The sequence below is a fragment of the Betta splendens genome, chromosome 5 (assembly GCF_900634795.4).
Source record: "Betta splendens chromosome 5, fBetSpl5.4, whole genome shotgun sequence".
Lineage (NCBI taxonomy): Eukaryota > Metazoa > Chordata > Actinopteri > Anabantiformes > Osphronemidae > Betta > Betta splendens.
This window is the reverse complement of record NC_040885.2, coordinates 8,862,084-8,883,266: the sequence shown is the minus strand read 5'-3', so window position 1 is coordinate 8,883,266 and position 21,183 is coordinate 8,862,084. Positions and strand designations below refer to the sequence as shown.

The window sequence follows — 21,183 nt, the reverse complement described above, 5'->3', positions numbered from 1 at the left end:
TTCAGGGAACTGCGCGGCTGCAGGCGGACACACGTGTGAACGCAGATATACAGGGGGCAGGTACACACAGGTACTGTACGTACACATGTGTACGCAGATGCTGCGTGAACCCTCGCAGAGGGCTCAGCGCCATATGGCCCACGGTCCTGCAGGAGCAGAGAAGAACCCCGCGTTCATATAACGAGGGATTCTCTTATCGTCTGCATTCTGAGCTCCTCTCCGCACTCCCCAAAAGCAGCGCTGGCTCCTTCATTAAGCAGCTGCTCAGCACACTGGAGGATCAGACTCTAGGCCTGCGCTGCTGGCTCCTCTCTCTGGGTTGATGATGCTCTTTGAAGCCAGCCAGGCAGCAGTAGATATTGGCCCGCGTGCGACTGACTATCTGTCTGCAGGATAATGGAGTTCACCTGTTAGCACTGGAGGAGGGCCAGGGCAGCCGCAGACATCTAGCATTAGCCCTTCGCTGTTAGCCAACCTGTTAGCGCTGGCGGGCAGCCAGAGCAGCCGGGAGCGGTGCTGTGTGCTGCTAGCTGCGCCGTAGCTGTGTGGGAGAGACTACCTGGCTGCCCCCGCTCCAGCATCGGCCCGCGCAGGACCGGGGCCTGCTGCTGAGGAAACCAAGCACGAGTGATGGAAAAACTGTGCGTGTGTGCGCGCGTGTGTGTTATTTCCTCAGCTTTCCTCTGACCTCATTCTCTTTTATTGAATCTAATACATGTCAGCTCAGAAATGCCACGCAGATATCCCCACTGTCCCAGTTGCTCTCCCGCCTCCCGTCAATCTTCACACAGCTCCAGACTCATGCAGCACAATCGCAGACGGAGCCAGAGTGGAGATTTATGTGGACATTTGTGCCTTAAGCTCAGTTCATCCAGCTTCTTAACAGATCTGTGTCTAAAACAGATATTCGCCACATCAAATGTATTTATAATAACTGAAATGCATATTTACAATTCGCCGACAGAATGTTTCAATTAGCGAGATGACAAACAGGAGGAGGAACATGGTGGGAGTAAAGCCCAGCCTGTTTAATTAGAGCCGTCCAGTGTGAAGTTAAAAGACATCAGTTCATTTATTGCATTACGAATCCTTAACACGCACAGCGTAAGCTCGCGTGTTAAATGGTTTATCATGGGGTTAGCATTGGAAGCTAAGATGCGGGTGATTGAGCAGTGAGATGTACAGAATAGCTGGTGGCGACTGTCTGTGCCCTGAAACTATGTTTATCCAGGAACAACGTGTCGCTCCAAGTGTCATTACTCCCACATTAAATATTACAGTCATTATTTACTTTCCTCTTTCATTTCTTTACACTTCTGTTTTAACCACATTTTATTTTGCTCGGTGTTTGCTTCACACGAAGCTAAGATCTGATTAATGGAGCCTAAAGAGCCCAGACCTGATAGTTGGGTTTGTTCTGGGGTTTTGGGGTTAAGGCTGACTCCCTCTGGGCCAGTGTCACGGTTTATTTAGTGGAGGAGTCTTTGCCAGCTCGCAGGGTGTGGGAATGTGGGTGTGAACGTGTTTACTTAATTATGATCCGTCCGCGTGTATGTCAGTGCACATGTCCCAGTCTGAGCACAGAAGTAAAGTAACTCTTTTTGATGCTTGAGAGGCGGCTCCTGGAGCTGCTGCCCTGGCAGTAAATAGTGGTTCTGTGGACATAGAGAAAGAAACAATCATGCTCGTTTTTAGTTCATGTCTGCCAATAACAATGACACAAAGCCCCTTCGGGTGTAACAGCAAAACCAAATGTTTTATGAATCCACACAACCACTCGCTGTCAACAGAGGCTCCTCCAAATTCTGTTCCCTGATTACAAAACAGGTGAGCGCTCCGATTCGTCGCATTTCTGTCTGAGGAAGCCTGTTTCTCTTGCTCGCAAATATTGATTGAACTATCAAAGATTATAGAAATAACCTATGCGGTTTCTATTTCAGGGTGAAAACTTTAATGTTTTCCAGGGTTGAACCTTCCACTAGTTACCTGGTGTAACCAGACGGAGGAAGGCGTACGAGTACGAGGAAGCCATAATTCAAGAATCAGATCAAAGTAGATAGACAACGGAGTTTAGATACTGGTACAGACATTTTTTTCTCCACCCCCCCCCCCTTTTCCCTCCTCCCTCCCTCTCCATCCCACCCTTATTCCCTTAGTTCTTTGCCTAATAAGCAGCGTTCCTACGAGCTGATGCAAGGCGGAGGAAACAGAACAGGCGTTCTGGGACTGCTGGAAATATTCCCACATGAGACATAACATGATAAAGACTTATTATCGCGCTAAGCTGCTGTAAACACAGATGTACACGTAAATACACACAGTACACAACCCCCCTCCCTCTTGCTCCCACACTTGCTCTCGCTCATATACACAAACGCACGTATTCGCCCAAAGTGGAACTGGTCCGGCTTAACGGCCCTGACGAGCGATGACCAGGAGGAATCTGACAGAGCCAATCCCTCCGACAAAGCCGGAGAGCCAGCCGTGGCGAGGCAGCTCACTGGGCATTTGGCTCAGCCCGTTTGAACTCCACTCACCCAGAGCAGTGGGAAGGAGCAGAGGGAGAGTTGACGTCTGATTATTATTAGTGCAGAGTTTTTCGGGAACATCTGCTCGGGCTACGTGTCGAAACAGGACTCATCGCAGCACCTCTCCACTCATCAATCACCCCCCACACACACACACACATGCACCCAGCGTTTGCTGTGAGCTAATCCGATGCACTACGAAGTATGTGTGTCAGCCTCTTAGACAAACACACTCTCACATATACACCAGTGTCATCAGAAACATGTTGAGTCCCATTTTCTTTCATCTGTTCTTCATCCCAATTAAAAGGCAAAGGAGGCCTTTTATTTTGCCCTCCTCCAAACACATTCTTTATCTCTGATCTGCGCTCCACCCTCCTTCGCTCCGTCCCCTCAGGGTAGTGGGAACGGCTCTTCCCGACGCGCTCTCGGGTCAGGGGTTCACGCGGAGGGGGCCCGAGCACGCAGCGCGATCCAGGGAGGCACACAGAAAGAGCGAGCAGCAGGTTGAGGCAGGCCTCTGCACGGGCAGCTTCTCGCCGCTGCCAGAAACACTTACAGTTAAAGAGTGTGTGTGTGTGTGTGAGCACATGTGGGCGTGTGTGTGTGTGTGTGTGTGTGTGTGTGTGTGTGTGTGTGTGTGTGTGTGTGTGTGTGTGTGTGTGTGTGTGTGTGTGTGTGTGTGTGTGTGTGTGTATCATATCCCTAATCAGAGACTTCAGGGTAGATTTATGCAGCTGCCTTTTTCCCGACCTCCATTACACCAGCTTATATACACCCATTACAGGATATGACAAAGTACACAGCCTTTAGAAGAGCATACCACACTGACTGTGTGTGAAAGAGAGGGCATGCGTCTTTCCAGACTCCCCGCTTCTCCATTAGGTCCTTGTCCACCTGCGAGCTCCGTCGCTCCGTCTGTCTTTATCTCTCTCTCCCTCGCTGCTAATAAGGTCAATGAGGAAGAGTTAGCAGCAGAGGGGTGTACAGTACATTACAGCACAGCACAGTATAATGTGGGCTAGATAGCAGGCCGGCGATTCATGCTTAGTGAGACGTGTGATGATGTGAGGAGTTCCTACCGCAGTGCGAAGCCGCCGGACTGTGCCGCGGGGTCCGTTGATCACTCAGCACTATGCCTTGCTTCATAATCTTACCTGAGGGAGCTGCTGGACCCAGCGCGGGCCTGGACCAAAGCGGAAGGAGAAGGAGAGAAGGGAGGCGGCGTGTGGGAGGAGGGAGGTTAGAGATTAAGTGACTGGCTTTAAATGTCACAATAACACTCTACTTCTCAGTTAACTTCACAGGTGGATAGATGCCAGGAGGGAGACGGAGGACAGGAGAGTCAGTGGGGAGGAGAGATACTGCGGCGTGATGTGTGGTTTTTTAAATGTGAGGCAGGAGTCTTGAGTGGGTGCTATGAGTCTGTAACCACGCTGTACGTTTGACAAGCAACCAAAAGATGCCTTAGACTTTTTTTATCCACGTTGAGTTGAGAGTTGAAAGTTGAAAGAAGCAGCTGCTGACAAGACGATGACTTTTGCATGTGGTCCTTTCAGAAGCACACTGATGGAAACGTCCTCTCTCAAACAAAGATCCATTTTCTCTTTTACCCTCAGTGGCATCTACTGATGCGTTGATGTGCCCAGGCCTTGAATCGATGAACGTTCCACAAACGGCGCTTAAACAAACACTCTGTGCGTCACAGAACATTGAAAAAGACAGCTTTAAAAAAAAGGCGATATTACTGAAAAAAGCTCAGAATTTCAGCACTCTTTTCAGTGTAAATGGGCCATTTTTGCAAGTACACAAATTCACAGGTTAAAATGGTTGTTCAGTTTTTCAATAACATTTCTGTCATTCTCAAATGTGTCCATGCAGTTCATTCATTCATTAGCAGTTATCTCCAAACCTTGGAAGATAGAAATCATCATTCCCATCACTAGAGTAAACTGGCTTTTAAAGGTGCCAACACACATCTGCCCCGTTCCTCTGCAAACATCTGGCTGCGTGCTGTTAACTAAGCCACCGCCGCCGAAAGTCACACTCGCCCGCTGCTACAGTCGTAGACTCACATCCACGCTCAAAAACACACACGCGTATCCATGCATGCACAAAAGTTCACCTGCTGCAGCCTCAGAGGAGAAGAAAAGTTCGATTCTCTCATGAAATGCCTTTTATTGTTTCCCCAGAAGGCATGGGTTGTACGCGCGCACACACACACACACACACACACACACACACACACACACACACACACACACACACACACACACACACACGGCGGGTAGAATGCCTCGATGGCGTTCTGTGTACCCACCCAGGGTTGCCGGAATAAAAGCAGGAGAACTTTCCCCTTTAAAACTATGCGCTTGTGTGCGTTAATTTCTAAAACTGGATGAGGCAGAAAGGCGAGATTGAGCTTGTCATTAGCGCTTCACAGCCTGCGTGCTTGTGTGAAGCTTTGTTTTGTTTTGTATTAGCCGCGCTGTGTGTTCCGCACAGGTGTGTGCGCCTCTCTGTGTCTCCTCTCCCACGCTCGGGCGCCTAACGATGGCAAATGTGCCTGTGTGTTTGCGAGGCGTTGTTTCTCAAAAAACAACAACACATCCAGGAACGGCGCGTTTTGTCGGGTTTTGTGGAAGAACACGCTCTAATTAGAGCGGGCCTATGAAGGCGCATCAAACGGATCCCTCTCAAAGAGCAACCTGCGCCGCGCACACATGCCACCTCTGATTATGGCAGAGGAGTGTGTGCGTGTTATTTAACCATATAGCAGCGTATTAACGGGCTTGTCACTTCGGATTTACCGCACATCTGATCTCAATCCCTGTGTGCGGTGGAAGACCCACATTTCCGCGCCGCCATAGAAAAGCATGGGCTTCAGGTGTTGCTCTGCGTGTTCGTGCGTGGGCGGCTCAGGACCAAACGGCCTTTGTCACGCACGCCCGCGTGCTCGCTCCGCTTCCCTATCGCAGCGCCTGTTTGCTTTGCCCCCCCCGCCTTGTTTGTTCACGCGGGCTTCCTGCTCCGCCCGCCCGGGTCACTCTGTATCCAACCTGCGCTGTCCTCTCTCCTCCCAGGTGCCAGTGATGATGGTGGAATCAGCCTCTGAGACCATTCGAACAACGCCGTCCAACCAGAACGGAGTCAGCAGCCTCAGTAGCCAGTCAGACGGAGGGGGCGGCAGGGAGGGCGGGTCCAACGGAGACGCCAACGGGGAGATCAGCCCCGTCGACCTCCTGCACCTGCAGCAGCAACAGGTGTGTGCGCACGTGTGTTTGTGTGTCTGGGACTTTTGTTTGCACGTCCACCTGCATATACGTGTTTGTTTCACTTGTAACGCCTCTAAGTTATGCAACTCACGTACCGTATACAGTGCGGACTGTTCATTGTGTGGAACCAGTTTGTTATGTAACGCGCAGATGGGACAACAAATAGCTGGCGGAGCGATCGGCTCGTTGGTGCTTATCCATATTTGACCTTCTAACTCGTGTGTGAGCAGCCATTCCTCTCTGTTGTCATGGGTGTAATATTTTCACAATGCTACAAAACGGGTTCAGACGCACAATAAGTATGAGTGCGCTTTGTGTTTTATTTTTCTCGCTCATCCGTGAAGTCATGTTTATGTGTGTTTGACACATCAGCATGTAATGTCTCCAGTAACGCCATTTATCTTGCCTCCTGTGCGTCAGTCCCCCCCCCCCAAGGACCCCACCACTGCCCCCGCACAGCTTCACACACACACACACACACACACACACACACACACACACACACACACACACACACACACACACACACACACACCCATTGGCCACTGTGTCAGATGGAATTTCCAAACTTCCCGGAACATCTTGGATGAAATTCTACATTTTTATTTCTCATTCTCCCCAAAATCCACAAAGCTCTTGTCTGATTGCTTTCATAAGGACCTTGACACATACTGTAGCGCACACGCAGGATTTAAAAATGTTTTTTTTTATGCAGAAGTCTCAACATCTGTGATGTCTGTGCCTCAGACGAATGTTTGCAAACCTGCTTATTCATGTTTCCATTCACTGGTATTACTTCTGTTGAAGAGAGAAGCTACGGTTTGTTTATACTCACTCTTCAAGTGTATCTGTGTATCAGTGATGGTGGACACAACACCAGCTGACGTTCTGCTAGAGGAAACCCAGGAGTTAAAAAAACACGCAGGGTTTCCTCCCTGCAGCTAAAATTATTCCCCTAATTATAATGATAGAGCTTTAGGTGAATGAAGAACACTCAAGGCCCTTCACTCCTGTCCTGGTCCCCCTCCTCCTTCCCCTGACTGCATCCTCACCCTGCTTCCTCAGCAACCCTCAGCACACACACGCAGACACTAACCAGTGCACAACTGCACACACATGAGCACCCAACCAGTAGCTCATACAAAGCAGGTCTTTCTTCTCCTGGACATGTCTCTGCTCTCTATGTTTTTGCACCTGTGTGTGTGTGTGTGTGTGAGCGCGCAGTGGTATTTCCTCTCTTGAGCGGGTTACCAACCACAAACATACCTCCCTCTCTCTTTCCATCTTTCTTCTCTTCCTCCCTTTCACTGTACTCCTTTTTCCTTCTATCCGCTGTGGACCATGAAAGACAAGCACAACCTTTCCTCCAGATCCCAACCCCGCTTCACAAATACGCTACATCCATTCCACAGTTAGAGCGGTAAAGACCCCTTCGTTTATTGCAGTGCGAGCGTTTGGTTAAACCCAGTTTGCTGACTTGGCTTCTAATAATCCACAGGTACATCCTATTTTCCATCCTTTTGCACAATATTGTTAACTGTAATTTGCGTTATGCAGTAACTCATCGTAGGCTACTATGGATCATGACATTATCACATCCATTTCTCACAGCAGAAAGCTTCAATCAGCTGATTACAGTTGGATTGCTGCATTTACTGACCTCATGAGCATGAACCCAATATTACTTTAGCCCGAAAGCCTTAGATACACTTCTTCCTCCTCCTCTTCTTCCTCCTCTTGTTTCTTTTTTCTCCACGCTTGAGTCTCTCACCTGAAGCTGTAGTGTAGACCAGTGTTAGTGCTTAAACACCATGCCAGAGTGCACTGGGGCAGAAAAGACGCACACACAGTCACAGAACCCCTGACAGCACGGTGTTGTCAGAACACAAAGCCTTTTCCTTGGGCCCCTTGGGAACCTGAGAGAAATCACAGCCATCTCCAGCCATCAAACCAGCCTTTCCCCAGCTACCAGCTCTCAGTGCTCCCATCTTTCTCTGTGCTTCGATCTTTTGTTTGTATGTTTTAGTTAGATGGATAGATTGATGGCGAGACGCATCACATCGCAAGCGCTGACTACAGGCAGATAAGGAGGGTGAGGAGTAGATGCTAGACGGCCGGCAGTCATAATGACAAAGAGGGTGAACAGAGATGAGGCCTAAGGACATGCAGCCAAAGTAAATGGAGGTGAAAGGAGGGGCAAAGAGGCAGCACATTGGTAGGGGTGGGGGGTGGGGATGGGGGGCACTGGTGGGCTAGTAAGAAGAAATAGAGGGAAGAGGGAGGGGTGTAACACTGAGACGTGTCAGAAAAGGGCGCCTGGGCCTCCCTGTGGAATGTGGCCTGTCTGCCTCCCCAGAAAGTACAGAGCAGGAGAGAGGGAAGAAAGGGAAGAGGGGGTGAAGACCAGTTCTGCCCCATCATCGAGTGGATAGAGGAGTGGAGGGAGGGAGCGAAAACAAAGAGCGGAGTTATACGGCGAGAGGAAGGAGGGGGGGGAGGAGAAGTGAGAGTGCAGTGGAGAGTGTATGGCACTTTGTTGAGGTGCCGGGCACGGGTGTAGACGTGAAATGATGCATAGCAGAGGAGAAATGTAAGCAGGATAAAGCCCAAGAAAAATGTGTGTGTGTGCGTGCGTGCGTGTGTGTGTGTGTGTGCGGGGTGGACGGGGCTCTGACGAGAACCAGGTGTCCTCAGTTCTTGCCTTCCCTTCATGTCTCGCATCCCCTCTTTCTGCAGTCCTCACTTAAATCGCTGTCACTCCCACCCTCTGCTATTCGCACCCACTTCTGTCTCCTCCTTTTCCCTTGACATCAATTAATTGCTTCTAGTGTTCCAGCAGCTACAGTAGTGGTAGCCGGCGATGACTGGAGGAGAAGATGGGAAAGTAGGTGGGACAGGAAGGAGAAGGAGTTGGTGACAAAAAGATGCTGTTTCCTCTAAGGGGTGCCACTCATCGGTCAGCAAACGCAGCCAGAGAGGGTTTCCTCTCTCTCTCTCTCTCTGTAGCGTTTAATTCACTCTTACGCTCAAATAGAAAGTGAGAGGCAGATTTTAGCGGTGGTCTCCCTTCCCCAGGGGTTTAAAGGGAACATTGGCTGAGAAAAAGGCAGTTTTAGAAATTGGTTTGGAGCTTCGATCCCCACTCCCATTTGTCATGTTCTATTTTTTTCCTGAGAGCTTCTCTTTTTTTTTTTGCTCTCTCATGCACACGCGCAGACACACACACCAACACACACACACGCTGACTAGCTTTGTTTCTCCCTCGCTCCCATTCACACACACAGGCAGTTGCACACATGCACAGAGCTGATGTGAGTTAATGAAGGGTGTAATTAGGGAGCCACAGTGATGACTGGAGATCAGGGGGAACCGATACAGATCTCACATATACATAAACACTGATGAACAATAGCTGTTTTGTGTATATGCACACGTGCAACAGTGTGCGTTTGGTTTTTGATGCCGGGAGTGCTTTGCAGGCAGAGGCGCGAGGCTGGTGTATGCGTTAGCAGATAATGAGAGATGCTAGATGGCTCAGATAACGTATGGCTTCATTTTAGATGGGTGAGATTTAATAATTAGACCATGTGTGGAAGGAGGCGGAGGGTGAGATGTATGTCATTCTACAACTTTAGCTGTGAGGCCGCTCCTGTGGGAGGGGAATGTTGGTCACTGGGACAGTTATATCCTGTTTGACCTCCACATCACCACCAGAGTTCACGTTTAGGTCAGTAGTGCAGAGGAGATGAAGGTGAAGAGGTGACTTAAGAAAAAGATGAGGAGGTCATGAATAGAATACATTTCCAGACACATTTGCTGGATTGTTAGCGCAGTGGGATTTCATGTAATTGCATTATGTACATTTGCATGACAGGTTGTCTCCCAAGTGTGACTGCGTGTGTCATTTTCCTGTCTGCATGCGCCACCTGTGTGTGTGTGTGTGTGTGTGTGTGTGTGTGTGTGTGTGTGTGTGTGTGTGTGTGTGTGTGTGTGTGTGTGTGTGTGTGTGTGTGTGTGTGTGTGCGGGCCACTAAATCAGAGCCAGGCCTCTCTCTGAGTGCTGTCACCTCCTAAAAGCTTTCCCCCAGTCTGGGCCAGGCCCTGCTCTTTATGTTTGAGGTCAGTGTAGTTCACAGGTCACCAGAGGTCATGCTGAGACAGAGGAGGGGCAAGCCGGGTTGCCGAGCATCACAGGACACCCACCGCTCCTACTGCGCAGATACAAAGAGACCTATAGAACATCAACTTCCTCTAAGAGTCTGAAAAGCACCAGCAATTCCCTTTATCCATGCTCTTTATTTTACTCTCTAACTCTAATTTCTCTGTCTTTGTCAGTCTTTATGTCCATTTAAGTATTAATAAATAACAGACTTTTTTTTAGATCACTCCCTTCCCCTTTCGAATTTTTGCACTCCAGATGTGTAAACACACACAAAGCCACAAACACACCTGCACATTCAAAACCTGTTTCACATGACTCCCCTTCCTCATTTGGGGACTTTTTTTCCCTAACAAATTTAATTCTCAGTCCCTAAGATGATGTATTCATGAACACCTGTAAAATATTTAAACTGCTTTTTCCAGCCGGGGTGTTGCAAAATCCACTACACGACTTTGTGTAGATTTTTCTTCCTAAATTTGATGTCTCAGTTTCTTTCTGTTTGTGTTTCTTTATGCTCTGATGCTCTTTGACATCTGTGTTGACCTTCATTCTCGTAATACAGCATGTTCTTATACCACATGTTTACAAGGACTTAACTATAAACACCAAGTCCTCTTAATATTATCAGTTATTGTCCAGGTTGTTACACAGCAGTAATAGTACTGTGCAAACACAAACACACTAGATGGACAGGAGACATGGTCACAGCTGGTTGACTCAACCAGCCAAGAGGCTCAGAGACAAGAATAGACAGATACCAGCAGTAGATGGAGTATTACTGTAGTGTGTGTGCGTGTGCGTGTGTGTGTGTGTGTTGGTCATGTCTCTGTTGTGGAGACGGAGTCATACACACACACTTCCCCAGGCACCTGAAGGGGTTAGGTTGGGTTTGGTTGCCATGGGAGTGTTTGGAAGCGCTTACTCTGCACAGCCCTGGCTGCGCTGTCAGGTAAATAACACACACACACATGAGCTGCGATGGACGCTCTTCATTGAGAAGTAGCTGAGGGTGAAAAAGTTGAATGTTGACTCTTCAGAAGTATTGCATTGGTGACGGGGCTTTTGAAGAGGTCATAGGTCAGTGAGCACAGCGGTGTGACCTCATTACTATAACTGGTCAGTGACACTGTGCTGTGTGGATGTTCACATAGGTCACTGCCTGCTTCTATTCTCCCTGCAAAAGGAGTAGTGGTAATTTGTTTTAGCCACACAGGTCATGCAGTCCTCACACATTAGTCGTCGTGTCTTCTCTTTTCTGAGATTTCTCACTCTTTTATTCTCGGTTCGGACGAACAGATGGATACAAGTAGTGCGACGAGGGAAAGTGAGGCGTAAAGATAAAATGTGCAACGCTCATGAGGCTGCTGGGCCGGTAGTTACCCTGGTAACAGTGGAGAGCCCGAGATGCACACAATGAACACACACATGCCATATACACACTACACACACAATGGCTGCAGAGGCCTAAAGTGTAGCTAATTAGCTAGTCTGCGCTGGTCCTTTGTGTGAGCCATTTTAAAGGAGAGATTAGAGTCAACAGGGAGGAGACGAGGAATGTAGCTCTTCTCTCTCTCTTATTCTCTCATTTGCTTTCTTCTTGAGCGTTGGGACATGGCTTGACGGCCATTTTCCACCTAACTGACACAATTACTTTGTTGTCTTTTTATTGAGCCTTTCCATAAATCAGAACATATGAAAAACCTTAGGTTTATTTAAGATAAAGTGAGCTAACACTCAGTAACAAGTAAGGTGGTTAAAAATTACTCAAACCTAATTTTGTTTTGCTTATGCAATTTATTGTTTAACAAACTTAAAATCAAAATTGCAGAAATAAAGCTGTAAAATGATGCTTGTTTGAGGATAAAACATTTTTTTTATATTTTACTGTTTAATGCTTGTTTTAACTAATACCAGAAAGTTTAATTTCCATTTTATTTGGATTGTATGAATTATTGCAAGCACACTTGTAACAGTTGGACTCGCAGTGAATGTCGTTTAACTCTTTCTTTATACTTTCAAATTAAGTTTTTGAAATGCACTTTAAAGGCATCTATTTCCTCATTTTCCAATAGAAGTACATGTATGTGAACTGCTTAAAGTGCTCATCTTTCTTTCTTTTATTGAAACGTCTCTGCTTCCAGCTCAAAGATTTCCATTTAGATGATGTCATCTCATTATGGTGTTGGTCAAACAGGAGTTTGTCAGTCATAACCAGAGGGGTGTTGAAGAAGGAAGGATTTTTAAAAAGAGGAAGTGAGTAGTAACCAGGCATCATTGTAGTAAGAATATTGTCAGCAAAACGTAGTGAATAATGACATCATTTAAATATACTGTAATTGTATTAGCCCCTTTACTGAACACACACACACACACACACACACACACACACACACACACACACACACACACACACACACACACCTCTGCGTTTGCCTTTGTGGACCCACCTCTGCTTCTCATTTGGGGAAGTTAAAGGTGCTTCTTTAAAAGTTTGACTTCTGGTACAACAGGCAGCCTCTGCTGATCCCTGCTCGCTTCCGGTGTTTGTGTGTGTATGTGTGTGGCAAGGCCGGGTGTGAGGGTGTGTCCATCTCCATCTCCATCCCCACAGCCACAACCAGGTGTAAAAACCCTCTGAACACGAAACATGAAAGTGTTTTATTTCCATCGAAATGGGCAGGCAGGCTAATACTTTTACAGGCCACTGGCCGGGAACGTGTTTTTCTATTTAACCAATAGGCGGCTGTGTGTGTGTGTGTGTGTGTGTGTGTGTGTGTGTGTGTGTGTGTGTGTGTGTGTGTGTGTGTGTGTGTGTGTGTGTGTGTGTGTGTGTGTGTGTGTGTGTGTGCGTGCGTGTGTGCACATTGCAGACAGTCTCTGTTTGCGCATGTGTGTGTTTTCCCTCTGTCTCCTGAGCTGAGTCCTGGCAGTGTCTTGCATGTGTTATTAGTTTAATTTTTTTTTTCGGTTATTAATAATAACAGTTAAACCGTTTCCATATGTGAGGTCTGGTTGCCAGGCTAGCGCTCTCAGCACCAGTCTCCCCTAACCGGCCCGGCTCTCGCTGGGCAGCGGAGGGGCTCACGCTCCCGAGGTCGCCTCAGACCCAACAGCGAGGTCTCAGGAGCGTGACCTACTGGAGCTTCTTAACTGTCCTGCCTCATACAAAACCAGGGCTAAAAGTTACAAGTTACGCTGTGTGTGTGTGTGTGTGTGTGTGCGCGCTTTCCGCTGTGGGCTGGGTCCGTCTGGAGTGAGACCTTCCTCTTCTGCCAAACGAGCTGTGTTGAAAACCGCAGGGAAATGGCATATGTGTATATAATGTATGACGTGTATTTTTGTGTGTGTAGAAGGAAACTGCTGTAGAGCTATTTGCCATCAATTAGCCGCCTGGCCTGCGCTGAGGCCTGGAGTTCGGAGGGAGCTGCTTTTATATTTTCGGGGAAGGGAGTTCCTCTCTCCTTCTGTCTGCGTTCACCTCATTATTATCTTTAATTGTGTATCTCCCGATGCCCCTTTTTTCCTCCTCGCCCTAACGGAGACGAACTGACAGCATCTTCTCAGGAAGCCTTTTTTCCCCCGCGCGCTAAGGATGTGTGCGGACGATGATGAATTGTGTCATGATTTAGAGCAGCCCTGGGTATTCAGTCAGCTCCTTTTTACGGCCGCGCTATACCCTCGTGAATCAATAGAAACATTAGATGAGCGCAGGGACGCGGTGGAAGGAGAGCGAGGTTTTCTCGTTTCACCAACCCAGGCTTTCGGGCTGAAGAGAACCATCTGGAAAACGGCAGCGTCCCCAGAGTTTAGAACAGGTCCCTTTTGTGAAAAATAGGATGTGAAAAAAATCTCAAATCGGCCCGGGTTTTCAAACATTACGGCATATTTTGAAGGTCTTTTGGAGTTTGTGAGTTTTTATTGCGCTGGCGCTTGAACGCGCTCTTTCCTCGCTTTAATGGTCAGTCTGGGCCCGGAGAAGCGCGCTTCAGCCGTTTTAGAACCTCAGTCTCGAACGGTGCCCTTATACTGCGGAAACATTACATTAAATAGCTGAACGGGGGTGCGCCTGGCTGGAGTCTCTGAAGGTGTCCCAGATACTGTAGCTCCGGCCCAAGGAGACGAAGGCGCTCGGTGCGGCCGGAGCCCGGTTCTGTGGGGGGACGACCGGCTTCAGTCCACGTCGCCGTGAGCGAAAACAAAGGCCAGGAAAGCCTGAGAAAGACCTGATTAATAAAAGGAAAGTGCCTACCTGAGGAAAGGGCCAAATACTTGGCAGAGCGGAGTGTATTTGTAACCCAGCGTGAAATTGAGTGGCTTTAGCAGGCTTTGGTCCAGGCTGCCCCTTGCCCTCGTATGTTTGGCCCCTGGAAACCCCAGGTCTCACTTAAATGTAAATGTAAAGTCTGAAAAGGTTTGTCTTCTTAGAGCTTAGTTAGGTGTAGCTGTGCATTTCCTCCAGTTTCATAACGACCGCATTCCTGTGTTTTACTGAACAATAAAGCAAATATTTGTTTCAACCCACTCCCTTTTCCGTGCAGCTGAGTAACTCTTGACGATGGCCATCGTTTCCGATAATGTTTTTTATATTTATTGAAAATGTGATCAGTGAAATCTCCCGCTGTGACGTCCGGTTGGAATAAAATGGCCGCGCTGGACAAGGCAGTTACACTTGTCCTCGTTGTTAAAAGCTGTTGTAACTGTGCTTTACACACATATGCGCTCATCTTCAAAGCGTCTTTACTATTAGTTTCTATCCCAACAGCACAGCTGTTGTTTCTGTAGCTGGTCTTTGTGTGAAGGTGAGGGCCCCCTCATAAGGCCAACAGCTGCATTCACAACACTCGGTCTAGTATTGCTGGGCCTAGACGGTCTATTTTAGGCCTCCGTCTAGTGCATATCTACTGTGGTGAATAAGGGTATGGGTAACAGATTGGGGGGGGGGGGCACAAGAAAGACTTGGAGAGATGCCAAGCGAACTTTTTTGTGAATTATATGTTATAGAGGGAGGCAGGGAGAGGGCGAGGGACGGAGCTGGTGATTTAATCGAGGAGGAGGAGTGATCTGGGAAAGCGATCTGGCTTTTGCGGTGACTGACAGTGATGCATTTGATACGTGAGATTCCAGTGTGGCTGGAACCAGGCTTTCACTCACACATGCCCCAAAGCCATGTCGCAGTCCCACTAACTGATACCTCTGCAGTCATTTGACTTTGAGTGGGTGTGTAAAATCCTCTGAGGGCAGGTGAGCGGGTACTGTACCCTGCATCATCATCCTTTAAACGCATTTACATGCTTTTAAGGTTGGGTTACATCTGTTCTGCCGTGTTTTAACGTCTTCTCTGATCATGATTCCCTCTGAGTATCAAGAGGAAAAAAAAAAAGATGAGAGAGATTTAGAGCCAGAGAAAAAGTAGTAGGGAGTAGCAGAGGCCGACCCCAAAGGAGAGAGTAAATTAAAGTGGAGGAGGGGGTTAGTGGAGTTTTAAGGTGTTTTTTGGTGTCAAAGTGCGATACATGGGATCACCAGGGTGACCCAGGAGGATGGCAGCATCGGGCGGCTTTAGCTTGGCTTTCAGCTTCAGTGACAGCATCGCAGATGGGAGATGGAAAGACGGAGGGAAGTGTGTGTATGTGTGTGTGTGTGTGTGTGAAAAAAGAAAAACAATCCGCCGCTCCGTCCTCCCTTAACCCAGTCTGTCCCGCTGATCCAAAACCAGCGAGCGTGCAGAGGAGAGGAGCAGCTGGGTGTGACGGGCCCGACTCCTCTACGCTCCTACCTGCCGGCCGCTCCATCTCCTGCCTTCGCCCGGGGACGAGAGGGGATGGAGGAGCCGGAGGCCGGGGGAGCGTTCGAGAGCTGTCGAATTCAAAGCTGCTGAAACATCTAAATCACCCGCTCAGCGCTGCTTAGCTGGGCTCGGTCACGGACAGACGGAACAGGTCCCTCGTTCGTGCTCCTTTCGCTTTCGGCTGCTTTCTTTACTTGGTCTAAAAGCTAAGAAATCTGATGCCACCTGCCTCCCCCTGCCCTCCCTCCCTCCCTGCCTCAAGGACAGCCCACTGTCTGCCCCGGGGGCTGTTTATCTATGGGGGGGTGAGGAGGAGAGGGTGGAAGGGGGACGGGTTTGTTTCGTTTCGGCCATCAACAATGGACCTCAGTCAGTGCTGACGGATTACTCCAACATATGGTACCCACCTGTCTCCCTCTCTCGCGCTGGTGTGTGCGCGTCTCCGTCTTCCTCCTCCCTTTTCTCCGCTCTGTCTCCCTGTTTGGATTTCTTTGCTTATTCCAGCATTCTCGCTCCCTGTCTCACCCAAACACACCGGGCAGATTAGAGGCCAGATTCATCACACACACAGACCTGTTTGCTTTAGCAACCTGAGCCAAGCACAGGCACCCGCGCACGGACACACACACACACACACACACACACACACACACACACACACACACACGCACGCACAAACACACGCACGCACGCACAAACACACGTACGCACGCACGCACACATTTGTACTTTTTACTTTAATATTTGAAAATTAAGATTGACTAACAAACTTTTAACTTTCTCAAACTGAAAAAAAGTTGTCCACTGCTTCAGGAACCTGTTAGAGAAATTTGCCTTCACTGTGTGTGTTTGTGTTTGTGTGCGCGTGTGTGACCCTGCTGAATTAAAAAATGCACTGTTATTAAAGGCTGTGTCAAAGGCGATGATTTACAGAGGGAAGCGATGACAAGTCAGAAGAACTCACACACTGAAGTGACACACACACACACACACACACACACACACACACACACACACACACACACACACACACACACACACACACACACACACACACACACACTGTGCTCTCAGGCCTCCAAGCTGAGCAGTGACCTCCTCACCCCTCCTTCCCCTTCCTCCTCCCTCTCTCACTCTAATAAAACCTGTCTGACACCGCTGATGTGTGTATATGTGCGTGTTGTGTGTGCGTGTATATGTGTGCGTCCTCTCCGCGGCAGCACAAAGACTCTGTTGTTGGGCCTCCCTCTTAGGCCTCCTTCATATTTTCTTTAAAGGTGCAGTGCGCCCCCAAGAATGCACAGGGGGAGTAGGGGAGTCGGGGTCGGGGAAGTCTAGGAGGAGATGGGGTTTGTAGGTGCATTGGTGAAGGGGGACGCAGGTCTAGAATAAGTATGAAGAGGAGAGATGGATGAGTTTAACTCTCACTTTACTAAAACTCTTTACAGTAAACAGCTAAAACAAGGCCAAGAAAATAAAGCAATACGAAAAAAAAAACATGCTCAAGCATTTTGAGCTGCGGAGCAACTTTAATGAAGTAGCTTGGAGACAATGTAGCATAGGTTTAATAATATAAAGCTCATTAGACTCAAATGAATAAGATCACAAGCTTTATATGTGTTGTATTATAATTCAATATAGCACGTTTACAAGTGATGGATGGAGCAGGGAGGTAAAAGTGAAAACACTTAGCTGAGTCCATTATTCTCCATTTCGCAACAACTCAGAGCGCATTAATGTCCTTGAAGAAAAGGACGACGTTTCACTGTCGAACCTTTATGGTTTAGTCGACACTTAACCCAGATGCTTGTGTACTGAACATTACCAAACAGGTTTTTTTTTTTGTTCCTGTGGTGATGAAATAAAAGAAGAAAGTGAAGAGTTCCAACACATTTGCCTCTGAGCCGTGTGGCACATTTAAACTCAGACTAAATCCACAATGAGGACTCTGTTTAAATGTCTAGAGAATAATAGTTTTTTTTAGTAGCTCTTGTTCTCCCCTCTCTCTCTCTCACGCACACACGCACACATCCGTGGATCTGAGCATAGGAGAGGAGACAGGCATCACCTCTGCTTGGTTGTAGCGTTTATGAAAGCCATAAATGGCTCTTTAATATAGTGGTAATCAGGGTGGTAATTTGGATGGAATTGTCCCTTATTGTTGCCAGACATGCTTCTCCAGCTCCTGCCAACACACAAGCGCTGCACACGCAGACGATCGCGTACGCTCACTGCTGGGCAGACAGGGTGTTCAAGGAGTAATTCACACCACATGCCAACAAACTGGGCGGTTGTGTTTTTTTTGGTGTGCGCGTGTGTGTGTACGTCTGTGCCTTTTTTAATGCTGAGGTCAAACCAGTAAATGGGAGGGGGTTCCCAAGATTTTAGTGTGAGTGTTTTCAAGTACACGTGTGTTTGTGCGCGCGTGTGAAGCTGCGTCTGTTTGTGTGTGTGTGTGTGTGTTTTAATTGTGGTCTCAGCAAAAGTAGCAAGTGTGCTTGATACAGCTGGTTTTCATCACTGCGACTGCACCGAGAACGTCTCTCGCTTTCTGTCTCCCTCTAATCTCTCCTCTCTGTTTTTGTAATTGAACATTACTTAATGCACCCAAGCTTCTAATCTGACAATTCATTAAATATGTAACATATACAGTAAGTGTGTGCTACAGGGATTTTTATAGCTTTATAATTTTCTGTAGTTATGTAATGTCGCACAACTACAGAAAATAACTGATTTGTGGTGATGCATGGTTGAGTAAGAGCTTCCATGGCCGTTAATTTGTGGTGTCCTTACACACACACACACACACACACACGCACACACACACACACACACACACACACACACACGGACTTGCATAAATCAATATTTACTGAGGAACCTTTCCCCTTTGAGTCAGAGGAAGCAAATGTGCATCCTGCTGTCTCCCCTCTAACCCTCTGTCATGAGGTTTGTGCGTGTTTGTATGTGTGTGTGTGTGTGTGTGTGTGTGTGTGTGTGTGTGTGTGTGTGTGTGTGTGTGTGTGTGTGAGCACTTACAGTAAGTGTGAGGTGGCTCATGTTATGATATGGGTGTTTTCTTGTTTTGTTTTCTGTGCTGCTCAGACATTCCGACTAAAATGCCCTTTCCTCGGGGACTGATTTGTCTTGGTGACAGACCGCTTGACTCTCTGACTCCGTTACAAGCACACAAAAGGGAGTGAATGAAAGACCTCCACACAGCTTTTAAAATATTTAAGGGTGAAGGTAGATATGAGGAGAGAGTGGCAGAGACGCCACCGCTGGAAGATGAATTGGCAGCACACAAGGGCAGCGCGAAGGAATGAAGCCAGGGAGTGACGGTGTCACCGGTTTGAATAGATGGCACTGGAGGGAAGAAAGGAGGGGGGGGGTTGGTGCTGAAAAGGTGGGTGGTGGTGGTTAGTCACATCTCTTTAGGGCACATCAGGGCAAAGTGTTCCTTACATCACTCTGGAACAAGCAACTCGACACACCGATGCCTCAGAGGATGTGGAAAGTTCACTTCACCCTCCTCCCAAAAAATGAAGGCGGAGGAAGGGTTTGAAGGAGTTGGGGTGAATTCAGTGGCATAAATGCTGAAACACACTGCTGAGCATACGGTGTGTGTGCCAGACGCGTGCCTTGGGATGAGGAAATTAGACCTGACAGCTTGGCAAAAGGTAGTGGCCAATATCTGAGGGTGCTTTTGTTTTTGTCTAAACCGAAAAAGTTTCACTGTGTGGTGCTTCACACATCACTGTACACACAAACACTTGCAAATTAAACCGCAAGATAAGTGCGTTGTCGTTTAACACTGTAAAATGCGCCAATGTGTGTGTGCATGATTAACTGATCATCTCTATTTCTCTGTCATAGGCGCTCCAGGCAGCCAGACAGTTCCTCCTCCAGCAGGCCTCTGGCCTCAACTCCCCTGGCAGCAATGAGGTCAAACAGAGCCCCGTGCAGGTCAGGAAACACACACACACACACACACACACACACACACACACACACACACACTGGATGCACAACCCAAGTGCTGCTTTGTCAAAATCTGTATATTATTAAGGCCCTGGCTTCTGCAGCTTTGCTTTCACCAACCTGCCACGTCAACTATGCTGTGATAAAGGCGCATGCTTTTCATTCCCCTTCCCTCTGTCTGCGTTTCTCTCCTTCTGCATGTGTGTGTCTGTGAGTGTGTGAATGAGGTCTTTGTAGCGACTGGGTAGTGAGCTGTTTTCAGAGTTGAATTCCTCAGTAGGAAGAGTGAGTGAGGTTAGCTGGAGTGCAGGATCCCCTCTGAAAGACACTTAAGGAGATCACACACACACGCACACACACACACACGCACGCACACACACACACGCACACACACACACGCACACACACACACACACACACACACACACGCACGCACACACACACACACACACACACACACACACGCACACACGCATGCACGTATTCTTGCTCTCGGTGCGTCTTGACAAACATCACATATGACATTACTGGCAGTTATTTACAATTATGGGATGTGCAGAATGCATGCACAAGTGCGAGTTGTAGCTGTGCCTCATATCAATAAAGTGGGGCCATGGGTCTACTTGAGCAGCAAGCAGTCTGGCTGTTGCACTGCTCTTCTCATTAATGTGCCATATAATAAACAGACAGCTGAATTCGAGCAGTGTGGGAATGGACGACTGATGTAAGACAGGGATATGGAGGAGCGATAGGAAAATGTGTATATAAAACTAGAATGAAATTCATGCCTCACGGAAGCTCTGGATGTTTAGCATGAGCAGCATGAAGGAAAACTAGGCTTCCACATAAAACTCAGAAACAAGCACAAAAGTGCCGACCACACAGTTTAATTGCCTGGTGACCTCTGGGAAGAACAAAATGCCAGAGAATTAATGACTGCTTATTACTATAGATGTCAAAAATGAAATAAAATCATACAAAGGGAGCCTTCGGATTACGCTTTAATCAAAACCTGAATTGGAATCAGAGCTACTTTATTTACTTTGGTTCCAACGCTGACAGTTACAGAAATTAGACGATGACCCAGACGAGGTATGAGAGTAGAATAAATGCTGAAATATTCTGAAGATTAAAGCAGCTTTTACACTAAAATCCAAAAATGGTGCATTTGGACTCAAAGCAATGATTTGATAGTTCAGCTGTTCTGACTCCAAACGGGGTCGAGCGCATCTTCTCTGGACGGCACTTTTTTTCTTCCTTAGATCTTGACAATACTGAAAGTGAGCATGAACGTAAATCAGCTGTTTAGCAGTGACATGCAGAGCTAGAGTCATCTGTGTGGATGTTATCACAGGACTCACCCTGCAGCAGTAGCCTCACGTGAAGCGGGTCAACACCGCATCTCGTCGCTCTGCCTTCGCTCTCGGTCACACACCCACACACACACAC

At 47.9% G+C, this 21,183-nt stretch overlaps 1 protein-coding gene across 12 annotated transcripts in view; it reads left to right on the top strand.

Annotated features, from left to right (window-relative positions):
- foxp4 (forkhead box P4) overlaps nt 1-21,183 on the top strand; it is a 159,900-nt gene that overhangs the window by 104,806 nt on the left and 33,911 nt on the right. For all 12 annotated transcript variants that reach the window (XM_029149810.3, XM_029149808.3, XM_029149807.3 and 9 more), the window contains 2 exons: nt 5,612-5,791; nt 19,630-19,719. In XM_029149810.3, coding sequence (XP_029005643.1) covers nt 5,621-5,791; nt 19,630-19,719 — 261 coding nt within the window. In that variant the 5' untranslated portion in view covers nt 5,612-5,620. The remainder of the gene's footprint in view (nt 1-5,611; nt 5,792-19,629; nt 19,720-21,183) is intronic.